The sequence below is a fragment of the Prionailurus viverrinus genome, chromosome E3 (genome assembly GCF_022837055.1).
Source record: "Prionailurus viverrinus isolate Anna chromosome E3, UM_Priviv_1.0, whole genome shotgun sequence".
NCBI lineage: Eukaryota > Metazoa > Chordata > Mammalia > Carnivora > Felidae > Prionailurus > Prionailurus viverrinus.
In genome coordinates, this window is record NC_062576.1 from 29,042,492 (window position 1) to 29,063,580 (window position 21,089).

Sequence of the window (21,089 nt, forward strand, 5' to 3'; positions counted from 1 at the left end):
AAAACAAACACAAAAAACCTGTACCTGGTCCCCACCTCCCAGAGATTCTGATTAAGCTGGCTGAGGGTGGGACCAGGGCATCAAGTTTTTGTTTGTTTTTAACTCCCAGAGTCTCCTTGGCAAAGGGGTTTGGCAGGAAATATACCAGATAAGCCTGATACCAAGGAAGCTAAATTCGCGTGGAGTTTAAATTTTAAATTAAAAAAAAAAATTTTAATGTTTTATTTAGATTTGACAGAGACAGAGAAAGAGAGGGAGGGAGGGAGAAAGAGCACGCACGGAAACAGGGGAAGGGCAGAGAGAGGGAGACACAGTCCAAAGCAGGCTCCAGGCTCTGAGATGTCACCACAGAGCTCAACGTGGGGCTCGAACGCACAAACCGCGAGATCCGTGACCTGAGCTGAAGTCGGATGCTTAACCCACTGAGCCACCCAGGCGCCCAAGACCTGAGAAGCAACCAGAAGTGACTCCTATTAGCCCCAAAAGGGACAGCGTGAGTCACAATCAGGATCCTAAGTAGAACAGACTGAGACATCTGTTTAACATCCATTTAAACATCACATATATTTAAATACACAATCTCACACGGACGCGGAAAAAAAAGCAACTCTCTGGCATCATGCGTGAAGAGACACAAGTGAAGCAAGCCGTTGTTCTGAGAAGAGAAGATGGGCAGACAACAAGCATTTTCCCACCTTTTCTAAAGGAACTTCCCCACAGGGGAAGTGTCTCTGCATAGAAGTGGTCCAGCTAATATACAAGGAAGGAAGGACAGAATGTTAAGAAGATGTGTGGCGTTGCAACCACAATGCGTGACTGGAAAACTTGACGAAATCCAACAACTGTTATTAATGCTTTCAGGCCAGACAGCAGTAGCAATGGTTTACTGTTTAAAATCCTTCTCTTTCAGGGGCAACCTGTGTGGCTCATTTTGTTAAGCGTCCGACTTCGGCTCAGGTCATGATCGCGCGGTCCGTGGGTTCGAGCCCCACATCGGGCTCTGTGCTGACGGCTCAGAGCCCGGAGCCTGCTTCGGATTCTGTGTCTCCCCCTCTCTCTGCCCCTCCCCTGTGTGTGCTCTGTCTCTCTCTCTCTCAAAAATAAATAAACGTTAAAAAAATGTGTTTGTTTTTTTTTTTCAACGTTTATTTATTTTTGAGACAGAGAGAGACAGAGCATGAACAGGGGAGGGGCAGAGAGAGAGGGAGACACAGAATCTGAAACAGGCTCCAGGCTCTGAGCCATCAGCCCAGAGCCCGACACGGGGCTCGAACTCACGGACCGCGAGATCATGACTTGAGCCGAAGTCGGCCGCCTAACCGAATGAGCCACCCAGGCGCCCCCCAAAAATGTGTTTTTTAAGAAAATGCAATGAAAGAACTCTTCTCTTTCACCTACTCTCACTGGGGAGAAGGGCAGACAGCCATCCTACCATTTCTACAAGCTTGTGTAAGTCAAGTTATTTCAAAATAACAAGTTACTAAATACGTTTAAAGCCCTGCCTTCCAGAGATACACACTGAAATGTTTACCTATGACGCGGTGCAGGGTGAAGAAAGAGTCCGTGGCAGTTGGTGATACCCTGCTGTCTACGTATGTGCACACGCGTAAGTTTCCATCATGAAAAGCTAGATGAAAAGCTTCCCCGGTGACTCAGACACGCATCCTGGGCTCCACTCCGGGGCCATGGAGTACCAGGAGTTTCTGGAGTGTCCCAGCCCCGCCTGTGCCAGCGTCACCTGGGAAGCTCACCGAACACGGTGGGCCAGGGTCCCACCCCAGACCAGCTTAGACCTCAGGCTGGGGCCCTGGCCTCAGGAGATTTTTTTTTTTTTAATGTAAATTTTATTTTTGAGAGAGCACAAGCAGGGGAGGGGCGGTGGTGGCGGGGGGGGGGGGGGGGGGGGGTGGCTGGGGACAAAGGGTCCAAAGCAGGCTCTGTGCTGACAGCAGCCAGCCCAACCCGGGGCTCAAACTCGTGACTGTGAGATCATGGCCTGAGCGGAAGTCAGACGCTCAACTGACTGAGCCGTCCAGGTGCCCCCTCACAAAAGTTTTAATAAGGAAATCAGACACTGCCGCCTCACAGACCTACGTTCCAGACCAACCTAACACAGAGAAAGTTCCAACTGTGGAACCAGGGCTCAAATCCCAGGATTGCCATTTTGTACCTGAATGACCTCAGGCAAGTGCCTTCACCTGAAAGCCTCAGTTTCTGAATCTGAAAGATGGGAGCAGGTCTTCCGGCTGCTCTGCCTTCCTCACAGGAGTGTAAGGAGGGAGAAGTGAACTGTGTCTGTGGGACAGTGTTGTAAGCTGGAACTTTTCCAACCCGGGGTGGCAACACTATTCATGGAACAGGTGGTGGTATTTGCTCTGTGGGCTGGTGGTGAGCGAGTTATCAGGGAATCTCACATGCACTTCAACTGTAGCCCAATTCAGACGCACCGGGAAAAGCCGGGGTTCCGGCAGGGAGCGGGAGGGGGAGGAGGCACAGCTGGCAATGACTCATTTCTTGAGCAAACGTTTAGGGAGGGCCTGCTTATATGCCAGGAGATGTCTACGGGCTGGGGACAGGGCTATGCATGACACAGTGAGGTCCCCACCCAATACCGCTTCCCAGCTTGGGGGGATGAACAGTAAGCAAACCAAGATGCAAATAAATACAGAAGTATAAACACAGAGGGGCGTCAGGCTGGATGGTTAAGCGTCCGACTTGGGCTCAGGTCATGATCTCACGGTTCATGAGTTCCAGCCCCATGTCGGGCTCTGTGCTGACAGCTCAAAGCCTGGAGCCTCTTCCAATTCTATGTCTCCGTCTCTTTCTCTCTCTGCTCCTCCCCTGCTTGTGCTCTTAGTCCCAAAAATAAATAAACACTTAAAAGAGGAAAAAGAAGTGTAAACAGAGAGAGCTGCACCAGAGGAAAAAAATGAAGGTCCCAGGAGAGAAGGGGGCCAGGGGGGTTGCTTATGTGAGAGGCAACAAAACAGCAAGGAGGTGAGAGAGAGGCTCTGAATCCCAGCCCTGCCACCTACTTACTAGCCGTGACGACCTTGGCCAAGGGACCTGGTGATGCACTTAAATGAGACAAAGCATGTTACATCCTTAGAACAGTACCTGGTGCGGAGTGACTGCGGGAGAAACGGTATTAATGGGATTAATACTAACAGTAGAAACAATAGTACCATCTTCTATTTCTTGTAGCATCACGATGCGCCAAGCACTGTACCAGATGCTTCACATAAGGGTTGCCAAAGAAAGGCCCACAGGCTGGCTGCTGGCAAAGTCAAGTCTGATGGGTACATGGTGACTCCCACTCATTTACATAGCTCATAGTCAAATCTGATTGGCACATGGTGACGCCCACTCATTTACATACCGACTGCATCTGCTTTTGAGCTACAATGGCATAGCTGAGTAGGTGCACCTCAAACTACATGGTCTACACAGCCTAAATATTTACTATCTGGCTTTCTACAGAATAAGCTGGCTAAGCCCTGCTTACATCAGAGCCCACAACACCCCGAGACAGCGGGTACTAAGGCGTAAAACCAGAGCTCAAGTGACGGCCGTTTGCTTCCAAATCCAGTCTTCCTTGAGTCTTGCCACAGGACACGGAGCATAGCTGTGCGGGTTACACACCTCATACAGAGATGCCCAGCTGAGGGGCAGGTGGGGGCTGAGACACAGCTCAACAAGACCCCCGAGTCTTGTGCCTTTGAGGGGCTGCATCAGCCTGAAGGAGGCCGGCCGTTCCCAAACTCATCCACCCGGAGGGGGTACAATGTCTTTTTCTCATTTGCACAGAGACACCGTGCAAACACCAGGGCATTAGGCATCTATGCGCACAGGGGGCTCACCAGTCCCGGCATTCTCTCACAATCAGGCAACTCCAGCCGTGGCACAAGAAGGAAGCAATATTGTGACTGCATAATCGAAGGCACGTTCATTCCCTTTTCGCCCTACTGTATACAAATGGGGGTCATACCCCTGAGACTGCAAGAAACGATGGCCCACAGGGAAAAGAGGAATCCTCACCCCGGCTAGTAAAAATCCCAGCTGCTGCAAGAAAATGCACCCTGCCAAAGCAGTGAGATCACATTATTTACAAGAACGTTTCACAGTTTCTAATTTGCACTCTCCAAGAGCTTTGTCCCATTCACTTCCCCCCTCCTTTGAATCCAAACAGGGATTTTCAGGTTATTTTTTTTTTAAGTTTATTTAATGTTTGTTTATTTCTGAGAGAGGGAGAGGGACAGAGACAGGGACAGAGCATGAGTGGGAGAGGGGAAGAGAGAGAGAGGGAGACACAAAATCCGAAAGCTCAGAGCTGGACACGGGCCCCAAATCCACGACCCGTGAGATCATGACCTGAGTCAAAGCTGGACACTTAACCAACTGAGCCACCCCGGCACCCCGGGATTTTCAGATTATTAGGAGTCATGTCAGGCTGACAGAAGGTCCCCACTGCCAGTGCAGAAAAGGAAACAGGTAAGTTGGAATCTGGTTTCTGGAAGCCCCTATCTGACAGAGAAGGCTTTATTTGATAAAAACAACTTGAGCTCTTTTTTACGTTTATTTATTTTTTACGTTTATTTATTTATTATTTACGTTTTTTTACGTTTATTTATTTATTGTTTGAGAGAGACAGAGACGGCACGAGCGGGGGAGAGTGGAGAGAGAGAATCCCGAGCAGCCTCTATGCCATCAGTACAGAGCCCGACGCGGGTCTCGAACTCACAAATCCCTGAAATCATGACCTGAGCCAAAACCAAGAGTCAGATGCTTAACCGATGGAGCCATCCAGGCACCCCAAGAACCGATAATGTAAAAAAAAAGAAAAAGAAATGGGCTGGGCGCTGGATGAGAACCCAGACCGCATTCCATTCAATGGAAACCAAGCAGAACATTCTGACGTAACTCACGAATGGCAACGCTGTCAGTGAGGGGGTTTCCCAGCCTTGGAGGCTGAAGCAGAGCTAACTCCTGTCCCTGCATGTAGGAAGCTTATTCACTGGTCCCCCCATTCACCTAGAAAGGAGAATAATTCAGACAAGCCCTGGATGAAGGCAGAGGGAGAGTCTGATTTATGCAACGTACAGAGAGAGCCACATTCTTTGGCATCTGTATCTGGCACCCGGCGATTTGGCCAAAACCCACGTGGCTTAAACCAATTTGGTACAACAGCCCCAAGCACTGGTTCTTTAAGAGCTGGTCATTCATTGCCTCCCACCAGGCAGTTTGGGGAACGGGCCTTTCAGCACTCTGGCCTTTTTGTCGGAAATGCTCGGGATCCCCGCTCAGCGTTTCTGGTTTTGACTCTTTTAGTCTCCTGCCGGTTACTCGAACTCTGCACCACCCAGATGCCCAGCAGTAAGGGGAGGATGACACAGCCATAGGGCTTACAGCAGGGGTTCTCCGACATGGCCCTCCAGTGCCAGCATTCACGGCGCCTGGGAAGCTGTTAGAATTGCAAACGCATGGGTCCTGCCAAGAGCTACTGACTCAAAGTCTGGGGGTGCTCAGGGCCTTCCAAGAGATACACGCTTGGGTGCGCCAACCCTGAGGAAGAGCTTCTGATCCAGCCTGATGAACTCAGGCAAGACACTTCACCACTCTGGCCCTCAGTAACCTCATGTATAAGATGAGACTCACAGCCCCGCCTCATCAGGAGGCTTCGAGGACTAAGAAACTTAAAAAGACAACACACAGGGTCACTGACTGGCTCCGCCCTCCTCCTGACCCGCCTGAGCTGCTGAGCTGGCTATATAAGTGCCACCAGCCCCTCCGTGTCCCAGGCACCCTCCTACTTTCAGCCAGAGGGGTCCCCGAAAACACCTGAAACCTGAGCGTGTCACCCCCCGCCCCCCACGCTGAGAATCTTCCAACATGGCCAAATCCCAAGTCTTCATGGTGACATGCAATTCTACCCTTGATTTTGCAAGCTCAGCTCTAGGTCCCTCCGAACCAACCAAGCAGAACCCTGCAGTTCCCCAAACACCTACAAGGTCCTTTATACAGCTGGATCCTTTTACGTGCTGGTTCCTCGACCGGGAGCCCCGTCCTGTCCGGCCTTACGAGCCCAGCCGATGCCTCTCGTTTCTCAGACTCAGGCCTCCCCTCCCCTGGACGCTGGCCCTGGAGCCTCAGGCTGAGTTAGGAACCTCTCCTCCAGCCCCTCAGCCCCCAGCACTTTCCTGCCTCGGAGCCCCACTGTCTACAGCTCTTGGTTTATTTGCCCGGTGCCCCCTCCTCAACGGTCAAGTTTGTTCAATTCAGTACCCAGAGCCCCTCCACCCTGCACCCCTGCACAATACCAAACCACTGTGACCAACAGCATAAATGAGAGAAGACTTAAGAACAGACTTTATGAGGGGCGCCTGGATGGCTCAGTCGGTCAAGCGTCTGACTTCGGCTCAGGTCATGATCTCGCCGTTCTCGAGTTCCAGCCCTGTGTCGGGCTCTGTGCTGACAGCTCAGAGCCTGGAGCCTCCTTCGGATTCTGTGACTCCCTCTCTCTCCACCCCTTCCCTGCTCATGCTCTTTCTCTCTCAAAAATAAATACACATTTAAAAAAAATTTTTTTAAACAGACTTTACAATGCGTTCATAAAGCAGTTCATGTTCAGTGGCTGCCTCTATTGTATGAGGGGTCAAGACTGACCATGAAGGGCAGAAGGGAACTTTCTGGGGTCCTGGTAGTGTTCTGTAGCTTGATAAGGGCTTGGGCTATTACTCATTTGTCACAACTCCTCAACCGGTAACTTTCACATTCAGGAATTTCACTATGCAAATTCTGCTTTAAGAGAAACATAAAACAGAAGCATATACAGATACTGCACTCTGGCTAGTGGTTTGCATGGTGCAAATGTCTGGGTAACGCATACTAAGTATTTCAAAGTACGTTTCAGATACCAAAAGAATGAGCCAGTTGGCTGGCTGGTTGGCCAGATATGTGATAAAGCAAGGTGAGCACAATGTTCACTGTAGAATCGAACTGGAGAGTGGATGGGTACTCACCTTCCGCGTTCACAGCAAAGTGCTGGGGGAAATATTTCCCGTATTTATGGACAGGACTAAAACCACCTCTTAGGCCAAATGAGCTGGGCACTTCTACATGCGTCTTAAATGTCCTAAACCAATGCTTTTCAACCGTGCACCACCTGTATATCCTGCTAAAGTGAGGCTATGACCCAGCAGGGCTCAGTGGGCCCAGGACTCTGGATTTCTAACAGCACCCGGGGAATGCCAGTGCCGTCGGTCCAAAGACCCCACTTTGAGGAGGGGGGGCCACTATATGACCACATTTGCCGTTGATGCCTCCAAGGGCAAAAGGAAACACCTCCCTCCTCTCACGGGCCCCATTCTAAGCAGTAGCCTTGGGGCCAACAAGGATCACAGAAAGGGCCAGACAGGAACCCCAAGAGAGCCCTGGAAGGCTAGATGAGCCGCTCCCAGATTCCAGGCAGCCCAGGGCCTGGAGGTACAGAGGGGAGCAGCCCCACGGAAAAACCAGGGCCAGCACAACCGTCTGAGTCATACAAAGGGCACAGGGCCAGCTGGAGAGGAGGCCGACTTTGGTGACTCAGCAGGAGCGAGCCTGGAGAAGCCCAGTGCTGCCAGCTCCCACCCAGGCCCCACCTGCCCCTGGCCACCCCAGGGCAAGGCTGACTGCTCCCTGTGTGCACAGACAACATGTGACTGCGGCTCCGAAGTCAGGACAGCAGCTGGGGCTGGGCTCTCCCCATCTTCTGGGCTCTGCTGTGATGGGAGCCCTGAGGAGAATGGGGAGACAGGCAGAGAAAGCACCTAACGGTGTCCTCCTCCCCCTGATCACCGGCCTCAGATCCCAGCACCAAATGGGGCTCAACCCACTTTCAAGAAGGAAACAGTGAGGTCCTGAAAGGAGGAAGGACTTGCCTGGGGTCACAAATCTAAGTCCCATAAGCTGATTCCCAGCCTTCCCAGCCTGCACCTCAACTGCAGGTACATGGCTGTTTGCCCACCCGTTCAATGGCTGTCCCCCGCCAGGTCACAAGCTCCCTGCGGGTACACAGGAGACTGCATTGTCCAAAGAGGGCCAGACATTATCTGCCATCTCATGAGTTCGTCTTAGAACGAGACCTGACCGCTCCCCCATCTAGAAGTGGGGTCTGTGTCCCCAGCCCTCGAACCCAAGCTGACTTCTGTGAATGCCTCCATCAACAGACTGTGGCAGGAGTGACACTGTGTGAAATCTGGGACTGGGTCGTAAGAGGTGACACAGCTTCCACCTGGCACTCTCTCTAGGAACACTCATTCTCAGACACGGGCCACCACACTGTGACGTCACCCAGGCCACCCTGACATGGACCGTCAACCCTAGCTGAGGCTCCGGCCAGGGGCTGGTGCTAACCACCAGCCCAGCAAGTGAGAAGTCGCCTTCCCACTGCTACCATCAGGGAAACCCCGAGGGAGAACCGCAGCTGAGCCCAGGCAACAGCCAGGACTATGAAACGTAACAATAAACTACTAGTTTTTTTTATTTTGAGAGCGGGAGTGCGCAGAAAGAGAGGGAGACGGAGAGAATCCCAAGCAGGCTTTGTGCCGTCACCATCAGATTCAGGGTGTGAGTTAGGGTCTAACGGTCCAACCATCTCTGTAAGCTTAGACTCCTAAAATTGAATGGTTGGGGACAAGAGACGGAGCGTCCCAGTCCTGGGCAACCCAGCCTCCAGCTGCCCCAGTGTGGCAGAGCAGGCCCAAGGCCCAGGCTGGTGGGAACGCAGAAAGCACAACGGAGGAAGAAGCCAGCTCTACGAACCACCCTAATGTATGGGCACCCGGGGAAAGAAGAAAAAGGAATTTTTATCCAGATCCCCAGAGGGAACCAGACATCAGAAATTCCCTCTCCCGAGGTGCCTGGGTGGCTCAGTCGGTTAAGCGTCCGACTTCAGCTCAGGTCATGATCTCGCGGTCTGTGAGTTCGAGCCCCACGTCGGGCTCTGTGCTGACGGCTCAGAGCCTGGAACCTGCTTCCGATTCTGCGTCTCCTTCTCTCCCTGCCCCTCCCCCACTTGTGCTCTGTCTCTCAAAAATGAATGTAAAAAAACATAATAAATTGAAAATAAATAAATAAATGTTTCCTGATGGGGACATGCTGCTGACCAACACCCACCGCCATGCACACAAACCCTGCTCAGCAGGAGACACGGCAGCCACAGACATGCGAGCCCCTCTCCTCCTTTGTGGCAGGCGTGAGCCGGGATCCAGTGGGCGCCCCAGGCGTCGTCGCTGCCCTTGTGAACTTTGCACACGTACAAACACACACACGCGCCCAAGAACACGCTAACGCGCATATGCACATGCACACGTGAACGAAAACAGATGCGCGTGCACACGTACAGCAACATGCACATATGCAAACACGCACACCTATGTTTTTTAGACGTAAAAACTTGGCTCCTCAGAGCCGATTCCCCACAGCTGCCTTCGTCCCCCCACGAAGGCAGCCTCAGCCTTCTGATGAGGCTCAGGCCAAACCCCAGAGAATCGCAGCAGCTGAGAACTGCCCTTGCTGCCATTTCGCCAGTTAACAGCTGACTAGCCACGAACAAAGTGTCAAATAAATGCTCCAAAGGTTCCCCTCCCACTCAGAGTAAAGTCCAATGGCTCACACAACTACAGGCGATGGTCCCCACCTCTGAGACGCCATGTCTTAGCCCTCCGTGGCCTCTCGCTGCTCCAGGCACACTGGCCTTTCCTGCTGCTCCCTTGACAGTCCATGGCAGCTCCTGCCCCAGGGCCTTTGCCCCAGGGCCCCAGGGCCTTTGCACTCGCCAACCCTGCCTGGACCACTCTTCATCTGGTATTTGCTCAGCTCGCTCCCGCACCGCAGTGAGGTTTCATGAGGGAGGCCTTTCCTGATGGCTCCTATCAACTCGAAACTGCACACGACCCTCAACCATCACGTGCATTTCTTCTCCATGCTTTCCTCTCCTCCTCAAGATTCACTGCCACCTGACTGATATACACTTGGGTCCAGGGTTACAGACTATCCCTCCGGCCCACACGACAACATAAGCCTGCGGTGGGCAAGATCTCTGTGTTAGGTACTGCCACAGCCCTGTGCCCAGACCGGGGCCTGGCACTTGGCACCAGATGGAACGAGGGAGGGAAGAAGCAGGAGAAGGAGGGAGAGGGGCAAAGAGGAAGGAAAAGGGGGAAGCCAGGAGGAAGAACGGAGGCAACAATGGTCAACGACTATGTTCCCTTTTATTCTGTCAACAGGAAGATTGGTCATTTCTACCGCACCCACTCACACCCACTGGTCCAGAGAAGATTCCTGCTTCCCTCAAAATAACAGAAGAGACTCAGGGTCTCAAACTCAAATCCCTCAAGGGCCAGGGACATACCATGACAGAAGGAAGCAGACTGTGTTAATACAAGAGTGCTGGGCACTGTGTAGACTAGGGCCACACTCCTCCGCGGAGCTCAAGTACTGCTGTGGGGGGCAATGGCCTGAATAGTGACACAACTTCTCGTTATTCTAGAAAACCTGCATTGTTAGAAGGGGAAATATCTTCACGTTTAAATGTTTTGCTCACATTTTCTAAAATCGCTATGGCAACCAAATGATCAAACCGGCAGGCCTATAAGACACAGACGTTTACAAGTATGAAGCAGATTCCTTCCTTAAGTCCCCCTAGCCACAGAGAGGCCTCAGTTTTTCCATCTGTAGAGTGGGAAGGAGGATGTTACCTCTCTCTCTGGGCCTTGGCGGGGTAGGGGGGGGAAGATGGAACGAGATCCCACGTGGATGATACTGTCACAGAACAAGTGTCTAATCGATGTTAGCTAACACCGTATAGTATTTTTCACACAAACACACACACCCGTGTCTCCGATCACACTTACGGGGTCGTGGATGGTTTCAGAGAACAGGGGCGATCGGTCCGAGAAGCAGGACAACACGAGCTGAATCAGCACGAGGGAAAAGTAAATGTAGAAAGTGACATCGCGAAACACGTCAATTTCAGCACCCTAGAAGTGTGGCAAGGAAGGAGGAAGAGAAGGTCACTTTCTGGAAGCAGCCTGCAGAAGCCGGGGAGCAGGTGCAGACCCAGTAATAAGCTTTCCTGCCCTAACAGAAGAGAGGCAGTCCCATCACAGCGTGCTCCCGGATGCCTGGTGAGGGCATCCAATGTGGCAAAAGGAGGCTCAGGCTTGAGAGTTAACCAGCCACGTTCAAGGCCTGGCCCTGCTCGTACTGGCCATGGGGTTTTGTCAATTCACTCAGCCTCTGTGCACTTGAGTTTCTCCATGTATAAACAGATAAGTGGTTCTCAATCACAGAGGATTTTGCCTCCCAAAGAACATCTAGTAGCATCTGGAGACATTTCTGTTCACCCTAACTTGGGGTCTGCTACTGGAATCCATGGGCGGAGGCCAGAGATGCCCCGCAAACATCCTACAAAGGTCAGGACAGTCTCTTACAACAAAGACATCTCGGGTCCAAAATGTCCATTAGTGCTAAGGCTCAGAAACCCTGTCGGAGTAATTGTCAGCAGTCGGTAAGATTCTTCGCGGAAAAAAACCTTGGTCAAGTATCGGGCCCCCTAGGGGGGCAGCCGCTCTGCGAACACCACTCCCCGCTCAGCTCTGGTGCACACTAAAGATTATCTACAGTTGACTTGCCTTGCTGTTCACTGCTGACTGGGGCTCAGAGGGCGGTGTGCACCTGTGTGGGGCTCCCACCCCTAGAGAACCCACATGGGCCCCTGAAGCTACACAAGTAAATGGGGCTCTGAAGAAAGAAGGTTCTAGATGAAAGGCTGAATGAGCTAGCGAAATCCCTGGGGGAAGAGCTGGGCCCATACACTACTCATTGTCTGGATCCCAGGGCAATGCACAATTTCTGCATAAGCTGGAAGGAATAAGCACCTTTCCCAAGGGCCGCTCGAGGCCACCACTTACCTCTTTTAAGGCAGTCATGATTTTGGATCTCAAGATGGCAAGGGCACACAGTAGGGCTACAAGCCAGAAAGTGAGCATGATCCCCGAGGACTGGACTCCCTTCCTTCTCTCGAGCTGAATTAAAAAGGTAGCAAGCAGCTGGAAGAGAGAAGCATACAACAGGAGTTGTCAAAAGACCGGGCCCCACGGCCGCCCACAATCCCGGCAGCTGTCAGGACTGGAGCAAGGCTGTCCTCAGCTCAGTGGTGCAAAAAACAGCCTCGGGAGGGACCTGGCTCCAGGACCAGCTCCGCTCTCACCTTGCTGGGTGACCCTGAGCAAGTCACTGAACTTCTCTGAGCTTCCGCGCCTCATCTGCAAAACGGAGATGCCAACAGCATCTAACTTGAAGGTCGCGGGAATTTAAGAAGATCATGAATAGATCTGGGGCAGGATGAAAAGTTGGGGGTGAAGCTCAGTTGAGAACAGATGTAGGCAGGGTACCTGGGTGACTCAGTCGATTAAGCCTCCGACTTTGGCTCAGGTCATGATCTCACCATTGGTGGGTTCCAGCCCCACATCGGGCTCTGTGCTGACAGCTCAGAGCCTGGAGCCTGCTTCGAATTCTGTGTCTCCCTCTCTCTCTCTGCTCCTCCCCTGCTCATGCTCTGTCTCTGTCTCTCAAAAATAAGTAAACATTAAAAAAATGTTTTTGGAAGAGACATAGGCCCACTTTTTCTTGAATGAATGGGCATGGCTGAGTGCCAATAAAACACCGTTATTGACAAAAACAGGCAGTGGGCCAAGCCTTTACTTAGAGGTAGGAAGACCTATGTTCAAATCCCATCCCTGACAGGGACGAATTCTTCTCCTCCTAACTGTTCTCCTTCAAAAGGAAATGAAGCTTTTTTTTAAATCTACCTACAATTATGCATGTCACCTACAGGGGACTTTATGAGAATGATGGCTGGCGGGGGAGAACGGGAATTTATGTCATTCCTGACACCTGAGGCTATTACTTCCATTTCACACCGATTTTACGATCAGGGAGAGAAAACAAATGATAAAACGACTTTTTCTCTACAGAAGGAACTGCCACGGTCATTCTCCAGACAAGCAGAGCTGGCCTCCTGAGGCGTGTCCCCAAAGCCAGTCACGAGGAGCTGAAGGGTCACCCACGGCCCCTGCCCTTACTCCCCAGAAACATAACCGCCTGTCTGTCCTCATCTATGCACCTCAGGGGTGGAGGGGATCTCTCTCACTCCCTACAATCTATCAGAAACTTGCAGATCTGCCATCAAGGCAGATCCTCACTTTAGCCACTGCTCACCCTGGCCTCAGCCCCCTCCCAACACTCTGGGTCACCCCACGGGCCCCCCACTGGACTCCCAGCTTCCAGTTCTGCCCCAACAATCCAATCCGTTCTCCACTCAGAGGCCACAGTCAGCTTTTCAATATACAAAGCCAGGCGTGACACACCCTCGCTCAAAACCTCTCCCTTCAGGACTTGGGGTTTCAACCTGGGGACCAAGGACGGGCTGTGGCTGGGACCCAGAGATCCATGAACTTGGACAGGAAAACATCTATAGCTTCACTTTCCCTCATCAGCATCCCCAGCTGTGAGTGATGGCAATAAACCACATAGTATTAGTAGTACCTGGGACACCGTCACCATTAGAAATCCCACCTGAAGGGGCACCTGGGTGGCTCAGTCGGTTAAGTGTCCGACTTCGGCTCAGGTCATGATCTCAGAGTTCATGAGTTCGAGCCCCGCGTCGGGCTCTGTGCTGACAGCTCAGAGCCTGGAGCCTGCTTCGGATTCTGTGTCTCCCTCTCTCTCTCTGCCCCTCCCCAGCTCGTGCTCTCGCCAAAAGAAACATTAAAAAAGAAAATTTAAAAAGAAATCCTATCTGAAAATATACAACTGAAGACGTTACATGTCCAACTATCACGTATAGTCATCACTGCTCGGGAATTACAGAGGCATCCTACCCGCTGGTAGATCTTGATTTGAAATGCATATATCTATTTTGCTTCTTAATCTTTCGCTGCATTTATTTATTTATTTATTTATTTATTTATTTATTTATTTATGAATGAATGACAGAACGTGCGCGGGGGAGGGGCAGAGGGAGAGGGAGAGAATCTTAAGCAGTCTCCATGCCCAGAGCAGAGCCAGTCTTGGGGCTGTGTCTCATGACCATGACATCAAGACTGGGATGCTTAACCGACTGAGCCACACATGCACCCCTTTTGCTAACTGGTTTTACTCAACAATGGATAAACACTGTATGGCAAAACCATGCCATCAAATACACTGAGCAGCTTGGAAAAAAAAAACAAAAAACCTCTCTGGATTCACACAACAGGTCAGAGAAGTCAGCCTCAAACTGCCCCAGCCAGCAGAGTGCCATTCACATGACGTTCTGGAAAAGGCAAAGTGACACGGACAGAAAACACACCAGTAGTTGCCAGGGGACGGGGGTGTGGAGGTTGGGGCTGCCCACAGAGGGGGGGGCAGCATGACAGAACTTTTGGGGGTAATGGGCTGCTGCAGATCTCGGTTGTGGAGCTGGCAGTGTGAGTGGGTTTATCAAAACTTAGGAACTTATTTAAGAAGAAAAAGTGAGTCCTACCACATGTAAGTTAAACCTCAAGTGGAAACATAAATGTAATCACAAATTCTTCACATATATCAATGTGTGTGCCTGAAGGGTGTCCTCTGTGCTCCTATGCATTTGTGTTAAGGACATTATCCTGAGACCTGACTGGCCAGGGAGAAAGGGGCCCATGGCGCAAGGAAGTTTTACAACCCAAGTTTGGGAATGAACAACAAAACCAAACCCACTTAACCTGAAGCTCAAGGTCCTATGAGGTCAGCCCTCTGCCCTTGCTGCCGTCCCAGCTGCCCTCCCCCACTCTTACTCCCTCTCCCTCAGCCACACATGCCAACTCTCCATTTCTTCCTGTGACCCCAGGACTGTTGCACGTGTTATTCTCTCCAAATGGAGAGTCCTCTGCCCGCAGACTATGCAACTTTGTAACATCCTGCTCATCCTTCAGCTTCAGCTCCATCACCCCTTCCTGCCTAGCCCCCAGACCCAATACATTTGCCAAACTTCACCCTCGCAGTGCTTCGCACAAGAGCAAACATTTTGTGTCTTTTTGGGGACTCATTCATCGAGTGTCTGTTCGCACAACCAGACATATACTCCATGAGGACAGGAACTGCGTCGGTCTTGTCTCCAACTCCTGGCCCGAGAAAACTAGGAGGCTGCTGGTGCCGCCTGTGACTTTTTCAAGAGGAGCCAGATTTTTGGATTTTTACCGGGAGATGTGAGATCTTCTCATTTCTTTTTTCAGTTTATGCATTCACTTTGAGAAACAGAGAGAGGATGAGCAGAGGCGGGACAGAGAGAGAGGGACAGACACAATCCCAAGCAGGCTCTGCACGGTCAGTGAGTGGGGAGCCAGAGGCGAGGCTCGAACTCACGAACCCATGAAATCACGACCTGAGCCGGACGCTTAACCGACGGAGCCACCCAGGTGCCCCGAATTTCTAAACGCTGGCCGCTAGTTTTGGCCTCTGTGGGGCCTGGTAGACAGCTGGCTCCTACTTACCATAGTGATGCCCAAGAGGGTTGGGCTGACCAGAAACACTGGGGCCAGGAATTTGCCCCAACTTCTTTCCCAGAAAGAGTAGAAGAGGTCTGCCCAGCAGACGATCCACAGCAAAAATCCCAAGGCCTGGAAAAGAAGGACACACGTCTTACAAGGGACAGCACTGGAACTTTCCCTAGCACCCCCCGCCCCACAACTCCCCACCAAAAGCTCAGCCTTGGAGGGACCAGCCAAGCCCTCAACCATCAGCTGTCCTTAGACATAGCACACCACACACCCTCTGGAACACGTGCAAGTCCTGGGGAGGGGGAGCCACCCTCTGGGGCATCACACACCAGTTTGTAACCAGAGTACGACGTCCTCTCATACCCTCTCATACTCTCGTTGTCCGTGCACTGCTCTTCCCTTCCCCTGACAACTCAAGATCTCAGTCTACGGCTGACCTCCATCTGCCACCCTGGATGCTTGCATAAGGCCCCTCCTATAATAAGCGTTCATTAAACAACATTCATCCAACCCAAGTTCACTGGGGGCCCACCAAGGGCCACATACTTTTCAAAGTGCCAAAGATACAACAGGGAACAAAACACACAAAAATCCGTGCCTTTGTGGAGCTGAGACCCTCGTGGGAAGAAATGGGCAAGAAACAAACTGGAAAAATATAGAATACCAGAGAGAGTAAGTGACATGAAAAGGTAGCACATGACACAGGGTGGTCAGGGAAGTCCTTTCCAATCTGGTGACATACAGGTAATGAGCCAAACGTGGCTATCTGAAGGAAAGAACAATTTAGGCAGAGAGAACAGCAAGTGCAAAAGCCCTGAGGTATGAACATACGTGACTGGCTTATGGTTGCTATGTAATGGGCAATGAGTGGGGTAGATGGCTGAAGAGGAACCTGGGGCCAGATCAAGCTGGGCCACTGTGAACATTTTATTCCCTGTGGTAAGAAGCTACTGGAGGGCTTCTAGGCAAGGCTTTTGTTTTGTTTTTTGGTAAAATCCGTTTTACTTTTTTTTTTTTTAATTTTTAAAGACTGTTTCTCAGTTGTTTTTTTTTTAAGTTTATTGATTTATTTTGAGAGAGAGAGAGAGAGCACGAGCAGGGGAGGGGCAGAGAGAGAGGGAGAGAGAATCCCAAGCAGGCTCTGCACTGTCAGCACAGAGCCCTATGTGGGGCTCGAACTCACAAACTGTGAGATCATGACCTGAGCTGAAATCAAGTCAGACGCCTAACCGACTGAGTCCCCTAGGCACCCCTCTGTTTAACATTTTTTTTTTAATTTTTTTTTTTTTAACGTTTTATTTATTTTTGGGACAGAGAGAGACAGAGCATGAACGGGGGAGGGGCAGAGAGAGAGGGAGACACAGAATCGGAAGCAGGCTCCAGGCTCCGAGCCATCAGACCAGAGCCTGACGCGGGGCTCGAACTCACGGACCGCGAGATCGTGACCTGGCTGAAGTCGGACGCTCAACCGACTGCGCCACCCAGGCGCCCCTAACATTTTAAAGGGAGACGTTGCTCTCCCCAAAAAGTACAAAGTGTTCAAGAGAAAGACATTGGATCTAGTTGAGGACCGGGAAATCGACAGCGTTTCACGTGGGATGAATGAGACAGGTTTCGATGAGGGTCCTATGGGCAAAGGGACAGCCTCAGTGAAACCACTCAAGTTTTCCTCTTTCTATGGAAATCAGTCTTGGGAAATATGAAAACCAAAAGAGACCCCCCGTGACCAAAAGCAGCACAGGATCTGGACAGGATCCCGAGCTGGGGTTGGAGGGGGTTGGGGGTGCTGGAAAGGACAGTATTGGGACAAGTGACAAAATCGGACGCAGGCCGTAGATTCTTTTTAAAAGTATTACGCCCATGGCCTCCACTAACTGTACTGCCATTACGTGAGAGAATATCCCTGTTTTGAGAAAAGACACACTGAAGAATCAAGGGTCCATGTAGCAGGGATGGTTCCGATTCTCAGATGCTTCAGGAAAAAATAAACGCGTCCAGGGAGAGTGCCAGAGCAAAGCACAAAACAAAGGTGGAAACGTGTTAGAAATCGTGAACGTGACTGGCGGGTGTACAGGGCTAGCGGGAGCTCCTGGGATCTTCCTTGCCGGGCTTCCGCAATTCAAAATTATGTCAGGGTAACAACACTTTCGGGGTAATAAAAAAGACAGCCTCGGGTCATACGGCCAGCGAGCCGAGGAGCCAGCGTCTGCACCCACGTCTGAACCCAGAGCCTCAGCCTTTATCTACCACATCACTCGTCCGCCTTCTAGAAAAAGGAACTCAGGGCCAATGAAGTACAAGAAGCAGGTCAGTCTTCACCAGCCGCCACCCCCACCCGAGCACACCCCACCTCCCCCACCAGGAGGAAATCCCAAGCGACTCACAGTTTTGGTTTTGTTGAGATATGTCATCTGAATGTAGCCCCGGTCATGGTGGCAGAGATAGAGGAAGTAGAAAGGGAAGCAGACCCAGAGATAAGAACAAGGCCCCCACACGAGGACGGTGTTCTGAAAGCACTTGGTGAAGTCGGGGTTGCTGGTGTTCCATGTGACACTCCACTCCTGCGGGCAGAAACACAGGGTCACGGTCAAGAGGCTGCACCAAAGAGGCACAGACATCTGCATGGAGTTCAAAGCTAGATACGACGGGTTGAGGAAGACAGACAAGGCCCTCCGTCCACCTGAGGCCCTCTGAGGCAGCACACGTAAACTGGAGAGACCGGGAGCCGGCAAGACTATGAAACAAAAAAGAAGAAACAGAGAGGCGCTTGGACGGCTCAGTCAGCTGGGCCCCCAATCCTTCACTTCGGCTCAGGTCCTGACCTCCCGCTTTGTGGGTTTCAGCCCTGCGTTGGGCTCGGCGTGGACAGCTCGTAACCTGCTTGGGATTCTCTCTCTGCCCCTCCCACCCTCAAAATAAATAAACAAACTTAAACGTTAAAGAAGGAATCGAGGTAGGCCCTGTCTCACACAAGAGGTCCTAGGACCTGTCGCAAGTTCCACAACCGTCCAAGAGATGGGCACTGCCATTTGGAGGAACCCGGAAGGGTATTCTCCTGTCAGCTAAGGAATCCTTTGGTCGTCATGAATCATTCTACTTTGCAATCTTGTCAGCTGAGGGCTTTACAAAGTCTGCTTCATCCCCACCACCGCCAGCATCACGACCATTAGCATCACCTGCATCGGCATCATGGATAACCCCCAAACGGCAGTCCTCTGTGCTAAGGGGACCCTATTCTAAGTTCTTCATATGGATTGCCTCCCTTCATTCTGTGAGGACTTCATCATTCCCCTTTCACGAGGGAAAGCTAAGGCGCACAGAGGTTTGGTGATTCGTTCCTGCATCACCCCGCTGGTAAGATCTGAAGCCCAATTCGAACCCAGCCAACTTGGTTCGGAAGTCCCTGCACCGAACCACTAAGTTATCCAGCCTCAGAAATAAACTTGGTTTAATTGTTTATTTTTTAAAAAAAAACCCACATGTATTTCATTAGAAACATGCCAAATAGGAGCGCCCGGGAGGGCTCAGCGAGTTGAATGTCTGACTGGATTTTGGCTAAGGTCATGATCCCAGGGTCGTGGGATCGAGCCCAGGGTCATGGGATGGAGCCCTGTGTTGAGCTCTAAGCAGAGGGTGGAGCCTGCTTAAGATATTCTCTCGCTCTCTCTCTCTGCCCCTCTCCCTCACTTGCACCCTCTGTCTAAAATAAAAAGCTTTTAACTTAAAAAAGAAACATGTCAAACAGATAAGTAGCCAGACACGTAATCAACAGAATGGGTTTATCTGCCCAGGAAAAGAACTTTCAACCAACAGTTAGGACTTCTATAATGAAGAACTGAATTCGAGTCCTGATTTGACCACTGACCAGTTACACAACTTTGGGAAAGTTATTCCCCAACCGTGGGTCTTAATTTCCTATTTCTACCATGACTCGGTCAGGTAAGATTAGAGGTCTAAAACAGGTGGCCCTCAGGCCAATTTGGCCCAGAGACAGTTTGTCGTTACTCCTGTTTTCGCACGCTTTTAAAAATCATCTTCGCTTAGCTGCCAACATCCAAAATCGGGAAACTTCATGAAAAAACTTAGATCTGGCTTCTCTCAGAAAAGCAGGAAAGTCTGGCAGCACGGAACCCAAAATCCTGTTCTACAGCCCTCGCCAGGAGCTGGGGAGCGGCCTGGCTTAGGACAAGGTCAAGGCCCCAGGCAGCCTACTTCTCACCCAGCAATCTCTCCCCACCACTGGCCGACGTGCCTTCCAGAAAGCTCCAGAGATCCCCGATCCCAACAGCCTCCACACATTCAGTTCAGCGAGACCACCAAGGAACTCCAAGGAACCTGGAATCTTAGGGCTCCGTGACAAGCCTTAAAGCCACATCAAAGAACATTGAAAAAACAAGAAGGTAATGGGAACAGAAAGATCATTTCACTTAAAAAGCACATTTGACTATCTGATCAAACTACAAGCTTCGAGCTTCTCAGAAAAGAGACCTCGCTATACACAACAACGTGAATATGCTTAGCGCTACTCAAGTCTACACTTCAAAATGGTTATTAAGATGCTTAATAAAAAGAAAGGATTTGACTTTTAAAAAGAGTGAGCGAGTGAGGGAGCTCTGGGATATTAACGAGGCACCTGAACGGCTTCTTCTGAGGTGTAATTATTCTATGATATCAACAATTATTTTCTCCAGAACCAAGAACAAGAAATCATTGAAAAAGAAACTTGAAAAGGTCACCACACGCAAAGGGGTTAGCTGGGAAACTTCTAGACACAAAGAAACCCGAAAAAGGACAAAAGTCATGCCTCTGGGGACTTGGGCATGTGGAAGACGGCCTTGTCAACAAGAATGTGATCAGGAAGAAGAATGATCTATGTCGAAGACCCATTATTTTAACTACTTTCACGCCACTTGTAATTCTTCAGGTGGTGGTGCAAACGAGATTAAACTGTTGGCGATTGTGTTACATACAGAGCCGTTCCTTGACCAGTTGCCAGAAAAAGCTCATTCCAAAGGAATGTGCCCTTCTGGTGAAACACAATGCTGCGCCTTAATGTATGCACTTGTGGATACCAGAAGGTCGGTTCGTGTGTGAGACATCCCCAATTATTCCTTGCCTGGACTCCCGCAGTCATTTCCTAACCATTCCCCTGCTTCAGCCCTCCGGGCCCCCCCTCAGGGCTTCCTTCCACCCACCGCAGCCAAGTTACCTTACGCATCTAGACATCCATTCATGCATCCAGATACATACCTACCCCCCCATCCATGAGCCCGTCCACACATCATCCATCCACTAGTCTATCTAGCCAGCTACCCGCTCACCCATCCGTGCACCAACTCCTCCACCTACCCACTGAACCATCTACCCATGCATGCATCCACCCATCCACCCATCCTCTACAAATGCAACCATGCGTGCACACATGCCCACCCATCAACCACCCACCCACGCACCCAACCACCCAGGCATCCAGCCGTGTTTCTCTGTGTTAATTCTATGATGAGCTAAAAATTTTTCAAATCACACACA

At 51.0% G+C, this 21,089-nt stretch overlaps 1 protein-coding gene across 2 annotated transcripts in view; it reads right to left on the reverse strand.

The window, feature by feature from the left end:
• ABCC1 (ATP binding cassette subfamily C member 1) overlaps positions 1–21,089 on the reverse strand; it is a 141,199-nt gene that overhangs the window by 81,061 nt on the left and 39,049 nt on the right. For both annotated transcript variants that reach the window (XM_047837683.1, XM_047837682.1), the window contains exons 2-5: positions 17,945–18,121; positions 15,555–15,680; positions 11,955–12,092; positions 10,896–11,021 (exon numbers count right to left, since the gene is read on the reverse strand). In XM_047837683.1, the coding sequence (XP_047693639.1) occupies positions 10,896–11,021; positions 11,955–12,092; positions 15,555–15,680; positions 17,945–18,121 (567 nt within the window). The remainder of the gene's footprint in view (positions 1–10,895; positions 11,022–11,954; positions 12,093–15,554; positions 15,681–17,944; positions 18,122–21,089) is intronic.